The 18,493-nt window shown below is 43.0% G+C and overlaps 1 protein-coding gene across 2 annotated transcripts in view; it reads right to left on the minus strand.

The window, feature by feature from the left end:
* LOC144755661 (NEDD4-binding protein 1-like) overlaps positions 1-16,318 on the minus strand; it is a 272,368-nt gene extending 256,050 nt beyond the window's left edge. The window contains exon 1 of one of the 2 annotated variants that reach the window (XM_078644828.1): positions 15,091-16,318. In XM_078644828.1, coding sequence (XP_078500954.1) covers positions 15,091-15,201 — 111 coding nt within the window. In that variant the 5' untranslated portion in view covers positions 15,202-16,318. Of the gene's footprint in view, positions 1-14,937 lie in introns of both variants that reach the window. The other variant, XM_078644827.1, reaches the window with a different exon arrangement.
* Between the last annotated feature and the right edge of the window lie 2,175 nt (positions 16,319-18,493).

Below are 18,493 nucleotides of genomic sequence, written 5' to 3' on the forward strand. Positions count from 1 at the left end.
AACCTAAAATATAAACATACCTCAAGAATCGACTTTGCCTTGTTCAGCTATTGCCTTCAAAACTCTATATCTAGCATTAGGTATTTGCCCTCCCACCTATCGGACCATTCGGCTCTCTTATTTATATTAAAACTCCCAGATCAAGTTAAACATCCCTCTTGGTCATTCGACCGTACCATTTTATTGGAATCGGAGGAAGTGATATATTTAAAGACTGAAACAAGTATGTTCCTAGAAATAAATTGTGTTCAGCCTCTCTTGATACAGTCTGGGAAGCTTTAAAAGCCTACCTGAGAGGTTGTATCACAAACAGAGCCTCGTATTTGAGGAAAATCTATTTATCGAAAATTCAAAATCTCGAATTGGAACTAGAGAAAATCGAGCAGAGACTCGAGGCCTCAATTGGGTCAATACAAGAGCAAAAGAATCTGTCTGATCTGAGAAATCGGTTGGACAATATATTACAAGAGAGAGTAACAAAGAGATGGGAGGCTAGCAAAATTTCAAATTTTGAATTCGGGGAAACAACGGGCAAGATTTTGGCTTGGAGGGTCAAAGCAGATCAGGCCAAAAGTCATATAAGAGGGATAAAGGCTGAAGGCGAAAATGACCTCAGAACATCAAATCAAGAAATTAGTACAGCCTTTAGGGAATTCTTTGAGGAAATATACAGGGAAGATATCCCTGACAACCAACAGACAAGAGACATATGGCTAAATCAGATTCCTTTACCATCCCTTTCACCCATACAACGTGACTGGATTGAGATGGATATCTCTGAAACAGAAGTAAGGAAGGTCATTCTGTCACTTAAACATGGAAAAGCTGCAGGTCCGGATGGACTCCCCGGGGAACTTTACTGCGTCTTGGTTGACGAAATTGCCCCTACCTTAACGGCCCTCTTCAATGGCATCTTGAGGGAGGGATTTGACCCTCCTCGATCATGGAGTGAGGCTACTATAGAACTGATTCCCAAACCTGGCAAAGACCCAACTTTATGTGGGTCATATCGCCCAATATCATTATTGAACAGCGATTATAAGATCTTCGCTTCCATCTTATCATCTAGAGTGGGTTCAGTAGTGGGGGAAATTATACACCAGGACCAGAAGGGATTCATTAAAGGCCGCCAGCTTTCCAATCTAACGTACGATCTTGTGGGGGCAATTGACATTGCCTCATCCTTTTCCCTTCCGCTGGCAACACTCACCTTAGATGCGGCTAAAGCCTTTGATAGGGTAAATTGGACCTATCTTAACGACGTACTGAAGAAGTTCAACTTTGGGGAGAAATTTTGTCGTACCATTGAACTTATGTACAACTCACCATCTCCCTGGCTCCTAATAAATGGTACACTGTCTGAAGCATTGGGGATTTCGAGAGGCACTAGACAGGGCTGCCCGCTTTCCCCCCTCCTCTTCAATCTGTACATTGAACCGTTTGCGGAAGTATTAAGACGAGATGTACTTATTCCATCTTTCAGGTTTGGAGAGTGGGAAAAGCGGGTAGCTCTTTATGCAGACGACATTCTTATCTTTACCTCAGACCCAGATACAACATTCCCAGAGGTAATAAGGAGAGCTGTAGAGTTTGGCCGTATCTCGGGTTATGAGATCAACCCAAGTAAAACCGACATCATGGCTTGGAACATTCCTGACTTACAGCTAAACGTAACCAACTCGATGAGATACCTGGGTATTCGGATAGTCCATGACATCGACAAAATCGCTCAAGTTAATCTCGCGAGAGTGTCTAATGAAAGTAAGAAACTCTTAAAATCTTGGTCTAGTCTTCCACTGACTGTCCTCGGCAGAATAAGTCTGATGAAGATGTCCATTCTTCCTAAATTCACTTTTATTTTTAATACTATCCCTCTCGCTTTTGATAACGTGGCCTTGGAGAAATGTCAACGAGAGCTTAATTCCTTTGTTTGGTGCTACAAATCGGCAAGAGTGGCATGGAAGAAACTGAGGAGGAGGGAAAAGGGGGGACTGTCTCTGCCTGATTTGCAGTACTATGCGTGGGCATTCCAATTGTCTCATTCAAGAATGCTCCTAAAAGTCCCAACTAATACATCTATTGGTCTCATGTTTAATGCCATGCTGACCGGTGCCGGTTTACCAACTAAAGGCTATATGTTTAAATATGGTGATCAGAAATACTTCAAAAAAGTGAAATTAAAAATTCTTATGTCCCAAGCGAAGGCCTGGTTACATATAAGGAGGAAACTAGGATTGCCATATTACTCTAACTTTGCACCCATTTGGGAATCTCCGGGTTTGCCACTTTGCCTGGAAGACAGGCTGGCAATTCCGTTGAGAGAAGGAGGAATAGCAACATGGGGAGATCTGTTGGCAGGCGAATCATTGAGGCCCTGGGATGAGTTACGGGACCAACTGGGTTCAGAGCTCTCGAGGTTTAAGTTTCTACAAATAAACAGTTGGTTTAAAGCATTGACCAGGGCAGGGACAACATTTGGGAAGTGCAGCACCACTGAAGAGAAATTGGTAGAAAGACCAGGAGGGGGTAAAGAAGTCTTGCAGTGGTACTGGAGCCTGTTAGAAGAGATAGATGGAGAGTTTATCCTCCGGAACAACTATGGGGCATAGAACTTGGGGCCCAGAGTATTGAAATCTGGCAGAAATCCTGCACCCTGTTATATAAGTGTGTTAAACCAGCATGGCTTAGGCGTAACCATCTCTTTACGATACACCGAGCCTACTTTACCCCTCTAAAACTGTCTAAATTCATTCCAGGGAAGAAATGTAATAAATGCAATTATATCGCAGCTTCGGACATTCATATGTTTATAGAATGCCCTAGCCTATTGCAGTTCTGGAATGAAGTAAAAGCGACCCTGGATTCGATCCTTAACATCTCGATCTCTCTTACACTTTCCCTGATTATTTTTGGATGGGACAATAGTATAAAGGGCCATGCAAGGACATTTTTGTTTTATGCAATATTGCTTGCAAGAAGAGAGATTTGCAAGGTTTGGATTGAAAAATCGCCACCAACACATGCAAATTGGTTATCATCTTTGTATACAAATTCTAAAACTGACATGTTGAGATCAGGTGGCTCACGTAACCGGGCGTTTTGGAACTTTTTGGTTCAGTGGAAATAATAACCGGGTTTTTTTTTTTTGGGGTTTTTTTTCCCCGGTCCAATGATTATGCCTTAGTAACTCCAAGAACTAGGCCCCCTCCACTTGGCTCCAAGGCTAGTTCAACTGGCGTAACACCAAGTTTGGAGTCACACCCCGTCTTCTATTCAGGCCATCTCCTGCCGATGGTAACCAATCGTGTTTTCAGGTGCAGCAGGAGGCTTGCACTTTGAGTTAACACGCGCTTGGCAGTTGGAGGCTGAATAAGAGGAGGATCAGGCAAATGAGGATAAAAAAAAAAAAATTAAATAAATAAATAAATAAATACAGTGAATGTATCCTGGCCAGTGCAATGTATATAGTGAGCTAATTAGATAAAGTGTACACATGTAAGCAAAGTCACAGTTTTGTGTGAACTGGCTATGTAAACATCATGACTGTGCCAAACATGATTATTTTTAGTGTCTACTGCCAAGAAAGAGACCTTTGAGCCCCTCTATCTGGTTTGCTGAAGGAAAGGGAGACTGATCGCTCATTAGAAAGGATGAATCTCTCCCACTTCCCGAAAGCTGATTGGCGGCTTTACTGTCGGCAGATGTCGGTTCTCACCTGATATTGAACATCTTTGCCAGAAAGTTACAGGTGAAACCCCTCTGTGGGCAACAGAGGCAGGTCAGTACTCAACACAGATTATTTCTGGACTGCCCTCCAATAAAAAACGCCTCTGGACATGATCAAGTTGTTGAGTGGACTAAACGATGAATGCTTTGCACTTAAAGGTTTTACACCTGCAGTCAGTGCCAGCTGACAACAGCACCTTAATCACTCAAAAAAGTGTTCAGGTTTGTAGGGAGCTAGTCTTATCATGCCATGTTGGCAATGGTTTGACAAGTTTCCATGCACATATAGTTGGTAGACAGCAGGTAAATCTTTTCTTGGCAAAATACATGTAGAATAGTAGAATCGTAAATTATCTAAACCCAAAAACGAGTGATGTAGGTCTTGAATGCTGCAGATATAACAAAAGATATATCCAATGTTTTGAGAGCCTGGTCACCCCACTCACCATCTAACTCCCACTCTTAGAAAATAAAAACATTTGTGAACTAGGCAGAGGCGTGACATAGGGCTTTGCTTAGGCTGTAAAATACACTTAAGACAGAAGCAACAGAAAATAGATTAAAAAAATAAGAGCATGTGCTTCTCTCTCATCTTGGTACTACAAAGGCTTCATGCCTCCTTGTCAACCCCTGTTCAATATCTAGATCTATTGTAGCTCCTTCCAGACTATGAAATGGGAGGATGCAATGGTGAGGGCCTCTATATTACGAGAATAAACCATAACTGTAGTTTATCTTGCACCTCAAAGCATAGCTGGCCCAAGCTAATGGCCAACTCAAAGAGGAGTGCTCATGGGAATACATACATCCTCCATGGGCTGTTAAATCTCATGAGGAGGGCTATGCAAGATATACATTCGGACTCCTAGCTTCATCCTCAAATGTTTACCAACTTTGCTGCATTTTTTATTTTCGAGAGAGAGGCTTCAACAAACTATGCCAAACCCATCCAATGTGCACAAATTGGTATCGACTCTACTGCGATACAGCGGTGTCCAGAAATTGGTTAGAAGGAGGCAACATCCAGTTTCATAAACTGTGGTGTAGTTTTATCCATTTCTTTGCTGACACCATTATCGATTAGTAGCATGTTTTCTTCTCTACGTTCTGAAGCAATTAGAACTGACCATTGTTGATTTGAGCACATATCGTAAAGTCTTAAGTGGTGTTTCTCAAGACATGTGGATATGCGATCACAGGATTGAAAAGCCGAATATTATCTACCTTGGAACACAAACCTAACAACACTCCTGATGAACTGGAACATATTGCTGGAAACTGCACAAGTGGAACAGAGCCCTCCTTGGATCCTTTCTGGCTACCAGGGACTCAACCAAAGGAGAGGCTCTGTTCTGCCGTGGGATGACAATGGTAAGGCGAGTCCTGATTTCCCATATACACACCTTTACCCATGTTGGGCTTTAGCAGATTCTTTGGGAACTAAAAGCTAAATGAACGCAAAACAATTGTGAACACTGTTCGTTCAATGGACCACAAAGAAAGGTCCAACTAGGAAGTAGTATCTTGAGACTTGGCTAATAAAGCAAGCCCAGGGAGAATTTTGCTAATTTAATCGAAGAGCCATCAATCTCTACCATCCCGAATATATCTTCTATCTGGTTTCAAGATGATAGTGGCCCAGCCAATCAGGAACAGGCTATAGTGCGTGTTCAGCCAACTGATGCTAGATTTGTGCACTTTGAAAAGGCACTGTGTTGTACTTGTTACACTACACACTGTAGTCTCCACTCAAAGAGAGCACAATATTGTGTACGAAAATGCTGCTCTCCATTACATGAAGCTTACAAAAGGAATATATAATAAAACTGCAGGGCTCTGAGAGACACCTAAGTAGACAGAGTGTGATGCTTCCACCATTATACACCAGATGCTTTGATCGTAGTAGTTTAAAGACCGACGCCAGATGTTTTAGATCCTGACTGGAAAGCTGAACCATACTACTTTATGATGCTAAGTATGCTTTCTCATGTTTTTATATCATCAGGCACAAATGAGGGGCGGTTATGTGTTTTGATCCATATGAATGTGGGCCTATATTGTATATAGATCCTGAGATTTCAAGGTTTATTAGAAACTGATTCAAACTTGACAAAGTACATACATATGTGTTTGTCTGTTTGAATAGATGCATGACATGACTAAGCCTGTGTTTGTAGGTATCTGTTGATGTGTGGACCTATGGTGGTGTTTGAACAAATGCAAGGACTACACAAAAGCAGACCACTGGGACCTTACCAATGCTCGCTGGCTTCCTGACAGTAGTTCTTGTACTCTTGCTTATGCCATTAGTCACAAGGAATGCCAGTCAAGCAATTTTCATAAACTCTCGCCCCATAAGATATCCTTGCAGTCTTTCTTTGGAAATGGACCAGCCATGTTCTACATCTACGGTTAGGGCTCGTCTGAAAGAGCTGTAGTTGTATAAAGCTTTGTCAATAAACCTGTATTTCACAACACCTAATGAAGCAGACCTTTCTTCTGGGCGACCTCTTCTTTAAAATACAGGTTTGTCATCTGTCTTCCCGAGGAGTGCCAGGTCTCACTCCATGAAGATGCAAACCTCTCAACACACTCCCCAAGTCCCAATGGACAGCTTGTCAAGGACAATGAGTGACTTGCCCAGTAAGGGATGTGAGTAGTTAACAGACTCATCACTCCTACAAATGCTGTGCCAAGGCCTCTCCCTGGGTTATCAATGGAGCCTAACATTGTGGATTAATGGTCTAGACTGCCATTGCAGCACAACACTAGTGCTCACGCCAAAATATCCTTTTGGTATTATCTCAAAATGAGAGGTGCCATTTAAGAAATGTAAGTCTTTGAGAGATGATTTGAGCAACAACATGATAACTGACGCATAGAAACCAAGAGGAACAGGATGTAAAGCTTTCTACTGTTGTAGTAACTGCAAAGCGTGCAGCAATAGCACCGATTGCAGTTCATTTCAGATACCCAATTCTAAGAGAATATTCGATATTCGAAACATCTAAATTGGAACGCTACTTACTGCGTTTATGCCCTCATATGTCCTTGTGACAAAATGTACATAGGGAGCACTATCCATCAGGCAAAAAAACGAGTGATAGAACATGTGAGGTCTATCAGGAATCATGATAGGCATTACCCTGTGGCACGCCACTTCTTCGAGAGTCATTTTCAAAATGAAAAATTGTTGAGAATGATGGTCATAGACTCTGTAACCATAAATAGGAGAAGTGGTAATCGTGAGTTAGTCCTGCGAAAGCTAGAATCAAGATATATAATAGATTTTGAGACCATGGGGCCGGTTGGCTTGAATTCTAGTGAAGAACTATCCATTCATCTGTACACATAAATGATTGATGTAAAGTTGACATCGTTGAGCAGTATCTCTCTACGCTGAGCAATTTTTCTTTTTCTTTTAATCTTTTCTAATAAAGTCTTTTTTAACTCTTTACAGGTGCAGGAACTGTTATCGCCTATTAGTGAGTACCTAGGATTAAAGGACTAATGCCCACTTGGGCCGGAATGTTGGCACATTTGAAATTTGCTTCACATTAGAAAATTGAAAATTTGCTATGTATTTACAATATGCTGTTGAACTGATCTCCGTAATCGCTTTTGCCCACTCGGGCTGAATTGTATCCGAAGAGATCCTATTTGTGGAACGGGGTAGAGTTTATATTATATAGATTCTCCCCCCCTTTTTAGGTCGAGGCTACCGTCGCACTGCGAAGCAGTGCGGGGGCGGAGCCAAAGATTTCATGACTTCAACAGTGTGGGGCTTCAACCCACCTCTCTCTTTCATTGGCTAGCTTCGTAAATGGAGGCTAGCCATTGGAAGAGATGTGTGTCAATTACTCTTTTCCCTGGCTTGATGCGATCCGTGGGCGTTTCTGTCTCTTTTTTTAAGTCCCGCCCCCCACACCCTTCCTCTCGCCGAGGTCCCATACTCTTTTCCCTGGCTTGATGCGATTCGTGGGCGTTTCTGTCTCTTTTTTTTAAGTCCCGTCCCCCACACCCTCCCTCTCGCCGAGGTCCCAGTCTATTCCTCCTGTAATGTACCTTTTGCTACCGCTTGTATTTTGTTTGCTCACAATTGTCACTTTTGCCTCATGTAACTTAACGTCTGCTTTTGTAACGTGTTCACTCGTCTCATGGATCATTTCTGTTCCTATTGTGAAGCGCTCGGACGCACCGCCTGCAGTGACCTGAAGGGGCCGCCGCGCTGCCCGCGGCGACCCGGAAGTGTTTCCCTCCAGGACCCGGATCCAGACAGGGTTTTCCTCTTTAACAGCATTTGCTGGACGTGTGTGCGACCAAGGACTGCCTCATCAGAAGTCCATCTACTACTTAAAGATGGCGCTCGAGCATAAAGCCGCTACATTGCTGATCGGGAGTCCCTTTATATATATATATATAGATGATGTCGGTGCTCCTCGAACCCTGGCATTCGACCCTGGATGCGCGCGCACATCTCATTCTTTGATTAAAAGCACCGCAGATTTCACAAACGAGCACGGGACAGCCAGAAAGCACCCTCCCGCTTCACCCCGGCTTTAAACACGGTCTGCACTTCGGCAGACCGATCCAGCTCCTCTCGCGCAGCACTTTAGTGTTACCTCTTTTGCCAGACAAGACACTTTAACAGCCCCTCTCACAGCCACGCGCAATCTATTAATAGGCTGCCATAATTCTCCCCGCCACCCCCCGGACAGTTGCTGCCTCTCCGGCGTTTCCGATGCCCTCCTTACAACTACGTCCCTTTCATTTCTCGCAGGGTAACTTCACGCAAATATCCCGGTTTGTCAAGTGCGTGCGTGATAGAAGCAAAACGTGCATAAGGAGGCATTAAATAAAGCAGGCTCTTTAGTTTAAGCGTTCCAAAAGTTAACACGCCTCACAATTTGCCGCCTCCATATGCACACCTCATTGTTTAGAAAGACGTCCCCAAATGAATCATGGCGCCCTTGCAACAGCCGAAGCCTCGCTATAGCACGATTCTGTTTACTTGATGGAGGCGCACAGATGCAGCTCTCCAAGAAAATGGTGACAAAAAACAGTCAACAGAGTCGCCTTGGCTGCAATGTAAGATGCATTGTAGCTACAAATAGGGAATTCTGTAGACACGAATTTGTACAAGGAAGTCCCAATGCTGTTTTCTTAAGAGGATACTACTCAGAAGATTCAAGACTCACATCGCCCCCTCCCCCTGCCCCCAAAACAACCTAGGAGTGACGTGTCCGTGGTGTGTAGTATGTGGGTCCCTCACAAGACTGACGGTGCCTAGAAGCTCCCTTGGAAGGTGGCAAGGCGCTCAGCAGGGTGGCTGACAGAATTTTGAAACATTCCCTCACAACTGCACAGCCTGTGAACTAATCTCATCTGTAACACAACACGTTGAACAGCTTCAGATAGTTGACACCTAGGAAATGGTTTTGCCACCCAGAAGCGCTACACAGTGAGCATAAAAGTGGCCCCACAGCATGTTGTTTGGAATAATTGTATTAATAAATACAGGAGTGCAGAGGAAAAAATCCATGTTATTATAACAGTACAGTGTAAGTTGCAGGAGAATACACTGTTTTTGTGTGACAGAATTCATATGACACGACAGAAGGAAACAATCCTGCTAATAGTCACATGAGCTAATCAGTGTGGTTTTCATCTCAAAGTATCGATGTGACCTCTTATACGTTGGTTCTGGTTAAACATCTTTTCCCAATTCACGTGAGTCGTGGTCAATTATGGGCCAATAAACAAACAAAAATTAACAGCTCATGACCGTATATGTTGGAAATTACATTGATGATATGACATATCATGTTACCTTTGACAAGAATACAGTAGAATATTTTTGTTTGCATATGTGTTATTTAATGATTTTGTTTTGTTAGATCCGTTTGTTTATTGGTTAAATGTTGTGAGTTCACAAACATACAATTTCAGGGCAATCTTTTGTTTTGATGGTTATGCTTTGTGCAGTGGTCAACAACTTGTGACTTTCAAGGATTTTTAGATTTTGATGTGGAACTATACTGTCAACTTAACTATAGTTTTTCAGGGAAACTCCTAGCTATTTTAACATCAGTGGCACAGTGCTTGCACTACCTGAACCATGACGCTATTTTAAATACGTGTTATCAGTGATTTTTTTTGTTTGCTTAAATGAAATATTAGTGATTGGATCAAGGCCCACCACGTGTGCGCCCGATTTCCATTGTGCAAGGCATCAAACCTGGTCCAGGACCCGACCAACAGCGCATCAGAAGAGGCCATACAGTCAATCACATGCACAATTACTCAATCCTTTTATCATTTCTCTTTTTTTGGGGATAAATTCAGCATTTCTTTAAACTCTTGATTTCAGACTCACACATTTGAATGTACTAGGGAGCTTGGGCTGTATGCAGGGTCCCTAGAATATGCAGCAGTGGAACACCAATTTATGTGGCAGGGTTGACTAAATTATGCGACAAGAAAGAGCAAATTATGTGGCATAATTTGGCACCGTTTTTGATACTATTGCTTTATTATTTTGTAACTTTTACACATGGAAATACTGAGGGGTGTGTGTCTTAAACCCTGGATAGCAGCAGCAGGCTGTGTGTTGTTGCACATCTGAGGTGCCTCAGCGGAGCTGTGGTTTAATCGGCACTGGCAGCCCAGAGTGTGTGACTGAGGCCTCTGTCTCGCTATTATCAATACACTTGGCTCTCGGCCCCTGCCTGTGGAGGGGCTCTGTGTGGGTAGAATTTTTTGTAGGTGGGTCTGTGTGAGGGCGGCTCTGTGCGTGTGTGGGTGGCTCTGTATGTGTGTGTGTGGGTGGCTTTGTGTGTGTGGCTCTGTGTGTGGGTGCAAATGCAATAGGTCTCGCATTTGCGAGTTATTAAGCTATTGGCATTGTAAATGACAATGCCATTTATTTATATGTTTTAACCCCTTCGATGCTCATGACGTTACGGTTCCGTCATGAGCGTCGGTTGGCCTGTGCTCATGACGGAACCGTTCCGTCATGAGTCCATAGGCCCAATAGAACCTTCAGCACAGCGCGAAAATTCGCGCCGCGCTGAAGGGGTTAAAAACAAAAACATAAATAAAAATAATGTCATGAGCAATGCCAATAGCTCTAACTTTAACAATGCCGAGACCATTGCATTGTAAATGCTTGTTTATTTTTGAATATGCTTTATTGAGCAAGAGCAATTTCTGAGCATACAGTAACACTACGGAGATTTGAGCGAATACAGCGATTGAGTTGTAACATCATTGTTGGCAATTGTAGGCATACTCTTTGGCATTACAAATAACGTGGTTTCGACAATTATTTGTTTACAATACATTGTTTATATTCTACATTGATCACATGGGATAAAAGCAAATTGAGAATTCCCAGTATGGGACGCAATGCAATTTCTCTGATTTATATGTAGATTTGATAGGAGAAATGAATACATGTTTTGAATTATTATTGGATCACATGAATGGTCTTAACCGGATTTGATCTTACAAAATGGCAGCTATGTTACAGTGTTATGGACTCAACATTTGAGGATATCAGTCCACTTTCTATGTGTATGCACTGTATTTTAAATTTGCACTATGGAATGAATCCTATGACCGTGATGAAGGAGAAATTCGAAAAGCGTCGTTGTTGCCATTAAATTTAACACTTTTTGCAAGCACTCTGAGTTTCTGGTGTTCTTCTTGGACCAGAAGGAATTTGTGATATATAGAGAGATATATATATATATATATATATATATATATATATATATATCCCTAACTTACCCCTAAAGCATGACTTGTAGGCTCACAGGGACGGGTGCTAATTTATAAAAAATAGGATACACTACATACGGAGATTCGTGTGTCCCTTCACTGCTAAATGAACCCAAAAGCTACTTCACTATGTAGATCAGGCTAGCATTTCTAAAGCTTAGGAGGGATTAAAATCCACCTCTGCTTAGGAAAGGGCTAGAAAAATTCTTCAAAGTTATTTCCTGCTTAATTTTTAAATTAAGATTTTTTTGGTCAAGTCGGATTTTTTGATAACGTAAACAGAAAAGTAACTTGGTAAAAACGTACTTTAAGTTATCTGAGCCAGAACTGGCTTACATCCAGTTCTGCCACTCATTATACTGCTAGAGCTGGAATACACATCCGTGGCCAGGGAGAGTTCCCAACACTGACTCAAAGGACAATGGTTTGCCTCTGGGCCTAGTAAAGGTCAATGGGCCTTAACTGTTGACCACTTAGCAGGTATTAGCTCTTTAAGATGCGACAGAAGCAGTTGGCAGAACAAAGGGCAGCTTTACCACTACCTCTTTTAACTTAGAGATGCCTCGGGGGGCTTCTCCTAATAATTCACAGGATCCTCCTAGACAGCACATCCTCAGTCACAGAAGGGAAAACAAATTCTACCACCTATCAAACCTGAAGTGTTTTAGGTGATAGAACTGGTTTTCCGCCGTTCTGTAGTTGGAACACACACCTGTGGCTGGGAGAGTAAACGACTCTGGTTCAGAGAATAATGGCTTGCCTCTGGGTCTAAGAAATGTCAACGGGTGGTAACTGCTGACCACTCAGCAGGGATTAGCTATCTAGAAGTGGACAGGAACAGTCAGCAGAACAAATAGTAGCTTTAGCACTTCGTCTTTTGACTTGGAAAGGCTAAGAAGGTCTTCTTGTATTCATCCCTAGGATCCTCCTAGACAGTTAGGCTTTCAGCTAATAAAACGGAAAAACTGTTTGGACTCTGTTGGGTAGGGGAGTGGCTAGAAGCTAAAGACAGGCCTGCCTGGTTGCAGCTGGATCTCAGCATCTTTAGACAGGGGCTCCTTGTTAATTTCACAGTATGGCAAAGAAGAAGTACAGCAAAAGAAGGCGGAGGACTAAAAGAAAAGTGTTAGGATTGGGAGGTAGAATTCTTCCAATCACTGGGTAGTTCACAGGTTAAATCTGGCACTTCCACCACCACCTGCTCAGATCATTACTGTAAGTGGGAAGGCTTCCTCTGAAGAAGGTGGACCAGCTAGAAGAAGAAACCGGACTTCTGAGTCTTTGCTACTGTTGGAAGAATAGGGTTCACAAAGATTCAAGGACTCGTGAAATCCTGTTTGCAACTGTGGACTGGAATTGCTCTTCATTGGTCAAGTGATTGGCCTCTCGTTTACCTGGTTCAGGAAGACAAAACAGCAGAAGGACTCCTGACTCGAGGAGGCCCTAGCTGTCTAAAGAGGACTGGACCATGCAAGAGTCCTGGCTGGAGATAGATCTGGGGCCCAGAAGCCTGCCCTGAAGAGCTAGGGGATGCGGAATTGACCAGAAACAGCTTCCCACCAGTGGGAGATCAAGTCGGACCAGGACGGGGACAACCCGCTAGGTGTAACCAATCTCCACTGGATTGCGGTTGGCCTGAAATTGCACCACCGCAAACGGATGACTTTCTAGAGTGCTTGACTTTTTGTTTAAAAAGTATAAAAATCAATATATCCAATTCCCCTTAACTGGTCATATTGGTGTCATTTTGGTCATAACATTGTTCTCTATTATTCTAAATTGGTTTGGGAGTTTTACGGGGGTGTGTTCTGTACTTTAAAAATGTTGGTACTGTTTGAACGTAGACTGCCCTTCTCTGGGGAGTGCCTGCTGCTTGTGCCTTGCCTTTTTGGGATTCAGCAAAGATTGGGGCGCACTTCAGGAGCACCAGTTACATTAAGCAAGGTCATACTCATTTCTTCAAGCCACTAGGGTACACTATTTAAAGATTAAAACATTAGTATCTCCAGTGGCGATGGCTAGTAAATTTCCACATCATAGGAGCTTATATACTATTTTGCCACGTATTTCACAGTAAAGTTCAGAAAACCAGGGAAACTTAATGAAGCAACCACCTGCTTTTCCAGTATGGCATCCATGCCCCCTTGACAAGGTTATTGCTCAAAAACTTTCACAACTCCTAACAATTCATTTCGCCAAATGTGTACCTATCAGGAAGCCACCTTGCGTTCCTACCCACGAATTTCCTAGCACACTCTTATTCCAGGTAAAGGGGGTTATTAACCATTTGTTCTTTTAGGACAGGAACAGCTCTTTAAGATCTCTAGGTAGCCACGGCCAAACCCATGCTTATGAAGCACACACTTTAATGAGATGATACAGCCAATTTCCTGCCCGCATAGTCCTTCACCTAAACTTCAAGAAAATATAAAAACAATCAAGGTTGTTAGAAATAGATAAGATTATGAATACTTAATATAATTTTTGGGAAGATGGAGAGCCGTGGAGCGAATAAACCATGAAGAATAAAATGCCCTTGTACGTCATTTGCTCTTGCAATCCGATAACAACGAACTGGTGCATAGCTAAGCCTGAACTGGTGGTTTTGCTTTTAAAAAAAAGAAAAGAAAAAAGTATTAAGTAACCACTGCTTTTATTGCCAATAAATTAATCTAGACATTCTTGCGCCAGTTACAGACCTCTCACCCTTCAACCTCTTGGTTTACAAACATTGCACCAGAACCCCTTCATAGCATTCCAGGACTATAATACATGAGTAGCCATCAGGTATCGTCCATTGATTTCCCAATTTAGAAATGAATCTGAAGATTTCTTACATGCTGTTTTCAGGTAGCAGCATTGTGGTGGGAGGGGTTCCTAGTAGCTTCCAAGAGGAACAGATTCCATGAGGATTTTTGGCGGAATGCCGCTTTTCTGTGACAGGGATGCATGGGCACCATTCCAGGGACTGCTAGAGTCAAGTGGAAAGTCCTTGTTTAGTGGCTCGGACCTCTGCCCCCGCCTAACACTGCTCAAGAAAGAGGATCATGAAAAAGGATCATAAGAGCTAATCCCCAAAGAAAACCCTGCATTTTTGGCCCACCCATTATCAAGATTATAAACTCTTTAGAGTGAAAATTAAATATTAAATTGGTAAGTGCTGAGCTGCATAAATATATGGTACAACAAGATGAACCAAAACCAGGGGTAACATCTAATGGAAACCCCACTCTCTTTGGGATGCGGTCAGTACTCTCTCTCCCTGGGATATTTCACATCAACGATATATGGTAGTATTGCTTCAAGACATACTAGTGTTCCGTTTCCCATTCAAAACATTGTCACTGGTTTTCCTGGGATATAGTTCCATATAAAAAAACAAAGAAATAAATCCCAGATTAAATCATTCCAAAAATTCATGTTACATACCTTGGCTTTGTTCAGATCTTCCTGTGGACCCTGCAGCTGCAGCCAGATCTGCTGGGGATCCGTCTCCCCAGGAGCCAAAGGCCGGCCCAGCACCTCCAAGACATCCAACTGCACCCCAAAAAGGGCCTCAATGTGGCCTCTGTGCTCCCTTACCAGGCCCTCCTGCACACTAGGTATGGCAAAGTCATCCAGCGCCAGTGGTCGGTTCTCCTTCACTGGGTGAAACATCGTTCCAATTTTTCTTGGGTTTCTTATCCAATACATGCCATTCGAAATGTCTGATTTCAGTCGTACAATCTTGTTTAGTCACTGGACTTCCCCCAAAAAGTTATTTTTCATCAAATATGAAATAAAAGTAAAAAATGTCCACACATTTAAAAGCTTTACTGTTCAAGTCTAGTTCATACGTCATTTGGCTCTCGCTCGCCCAAAAATCCACCATGGCCAGCAATCCAGAACTAGCATGATGCGACTAAAAATATGAATGACTTGATTTTAATATTTAACTAAAAAAACAGTTTAAGTGACAGAATAAAATTATTTAGAACAGAAAAAAAGAAAATCAATCTCTTTTGGACGTTTGTATGCTTCACTACACCCAAAAAATCTCATATTTCCTGTACTGGGGTTCCGGGGTGGTCAGTTGTTACTTGCCAACATCTATATTGAACTATCCGTACTTTTCGGTCCCCTATAATACAGATTTCCGTGGGCGTTCTGTTTAAAATGTCATTCATTTCGAGAAGTTCTTCGAAATTTTCCCTTTTCCCCAAAAATGTCTCTTGTTGTGGACACATGCTGGGAAAATGCACATGACCCTAGAACCACTGAAGCGGCTGCAAGCACCGCAGACAAGACAAGCCCAGCTACATAAATAGCCTCTACTACCCGTAAAAAAATCCCCGAGAGCCCACAACGTCCTACCCCGTGAACGAATATTACTGCCGCTCGGAATTTGTCCGCTTTTTCATGCTCGGACGCAATGAATTCAAGCGGCATCCTTCTCCGTGAATATTCCCATTTGTTTTCAGCACCCTGAAGCAACTTTAGGAAATACTACGAACCCCCCTCAAAAAATGGAGACAGACGAGTAACCGGAAAAACCCAACAGCCGAAATGAAAGCAAAAGCTCTGGAGCGGGACCTGGTATTCAGCGCTCGCTCCCTTAGGGCCTCAGCGCCCGCTCCCTTAGGGCCTCAGCGCGGCTGAACGAGGGTGGGTGTCCTGCCCACCACTCATGTACACCGGGGTGTGAGCCCCTCGATGGCGCCCTTGGCACCACAGTTTCTCGTGTTTGGTTGTTGGTGCCTGTCTAGCTACTCACTTCTCAGTAGCAATCGATTAACCAATACCCGCCTCGCCCGTTGTCACGTGGTCAAGTGGGGAATTCCCAGCCTATACGTCATCGTTGTGGGAGGAGTTCGGGCTGGCGCTGGGTTTGTAGGGATGTGTGAGTTTATTTATTTATTTTATTTATTTATTTATGCGTTTTTACGTAGCGCGGACTTTACCCGAAGGCAAAGGCGTCAGAGCGCTTCACAATAGGAACAGTAATGATACATGAGGAGAAAATTACAAGTGAACAAATTACAAAAGCAAACATTAAGTTAGGAAGCAAAAGTGACAATTTTAAGCAAACAAAATACATGAGGTAGCATTACAGGAGAAAAAAGTGACATGTGTGCAGGTTACAAGAGAAAACAAAGTACAATTAGAGGTATAATACTGCAATATATGGTAGGCACTCAAGCACAAGAACAAACGTTACGTAGGCAATGGTGGCACTTGTGCAAGTATCAAAAAGCAAACAAAAAATGAGGTAGCAAACAGTGTGTTACAAGAGAAAAGTGGAGTGCGCATGTTACAAAAGAGTACCAAACACAGGCACAAGGATAATACTGCAATAAATGGCAAACACTCCAACCACAAGAACACACTGGGGAGGCAATTCCATAGAAAAGTGTTGTGTGCATGTTACAAAAGAGTACCAAACACAGGTACAAGGATAATACTGCAATAGATGGCAAACACTCCAACCACAAGAACACACTGGGAAGGCACTTCCATAGTCATGGAGAATAGAATTTTCAATAATGGGAGGTCTTCCTTCAGGTAATAGAGAGGGCGTGAATTAGATTTGGAGGTGTCTTTGGAGGAGGAGAACTTTGAGGTCTGTTTTGAAGGCCTGGGAGGAGGTGGTGGTCCGGAGCTGAGGCGGAAGTGAGTTCCAGATTCTCACTGCGTTGCCTAAAAAGGATTGGACCATCGATCTTTCCTTCTTGAAAGTGGGAGGTTCCAGTAGTAAATGTTCGTCATTACGAGATGGTCTGGAGCCTCCAGAGAGTTTCAGTTTATTCGGCAGGTAGCGAGGAGAGGAGGAGTGCAAGGCTTTGTGAGTGATACAGGTAGTCTTGTAGATTGCTCTAGCCTCGATGGGAAGCCAGCGGAGGGTGGATAACATCGGTGTGATGTGGTCGCTTCTTTTGGCCCCATAAATGAAACGAGCTGCTGAATGGAGGACAGATTTAAGGGGGGACAGGTGGGATTTGGGGAGGCCAGTAAGAAGAGAGTTGCAGTAGTCCAGTCTGGAGAGGACCAGCGATTGCACCAGGGTTTTAAGGTCTTGCTCCGTGAAAAAGCGACGAATTCCCCAAAGCAGGTGCAGTTGGAATCGAGCAGACTTTGCAATGGAATTGATGTGGGAGATTAGATTGAGTTTTTTGTCGAGTATGACACCAAGGGATTTTGCGCTGTCGACAATGATGGGTTTATTGCTAAGTAGATTCATTTGATCCATTCATGATTGAACCGGGGAGGAGAAAGTGAGGAGGAGAGGAGGAGGAATTCAGTTTTGGAGTGATTCAGAATCAGTTGATGAGTTGACATCCAATTTTGAATGGAGTCGAGAGTAGAGCTTAGGATGGCGAGATCGTGAGTGGAGGCAACCTTGAGGTAGATTTGAATGTCATCTGCATAGAGATGACAGTGGATCCCGGATTTACTGAGGAGATTTCCCAGTGGTTCTAAATAGAGATTGGAAAATGTGGGTGCAAGTATAGAGCCTTGAGGAACACCTTGATCTACCGCCAAAGGAGATGAAAGACTGTTTGCTATTTTGATCATTTGGGATCTATCAGAGAGGAATGAAGCAAACCATTTAAGCACAGTGCCCTTGATGGAGCGAGGTTCAGAATAATATTTTGTTCTGTCTCGCAAAGTTAATTTCCATAACAAATAATCGTATTAATGAGTTTGTTATGAAAAGTACTAATCAACATAGTTTAAAATGCATACACGACACAAGGAACTAACTCATGTGCTCTATGTTGCAACTGCAAGTTTGTGAAAAATAATAAACTAACCTTGTCTATTGTCTTTGTCAGTATTAAACTGTTTTGGAATCCTCAAAAACCTACGGAAGATTCTGGATCTGCTTCCCTTTGGTGCTAGACGGACGCTGGTGCACGCCCTTGTGACCTCGCGACTTGATTACGCCAACCTCCTTTATCTGGGGGCCACGGTCAAAAGTCTTAATCGCCTCCAGGTGCTACAGAAC

Source organism: Lissotriton helveticus, chromosome 5_1, assembly GCF_964261635.1.
Source record: "Lissotriton helveticus chromosome 5_1, aLisHel1.1, whole genome shotgun sequence".
In the NCBI taxonomy this organism is placed as follows: domain Eukaryota; kingdom Metazoa; phylum Chordata; class Amphibia; order Caudata; family Salamandridae; genus Lissotriton; species Lissotriton helveticus.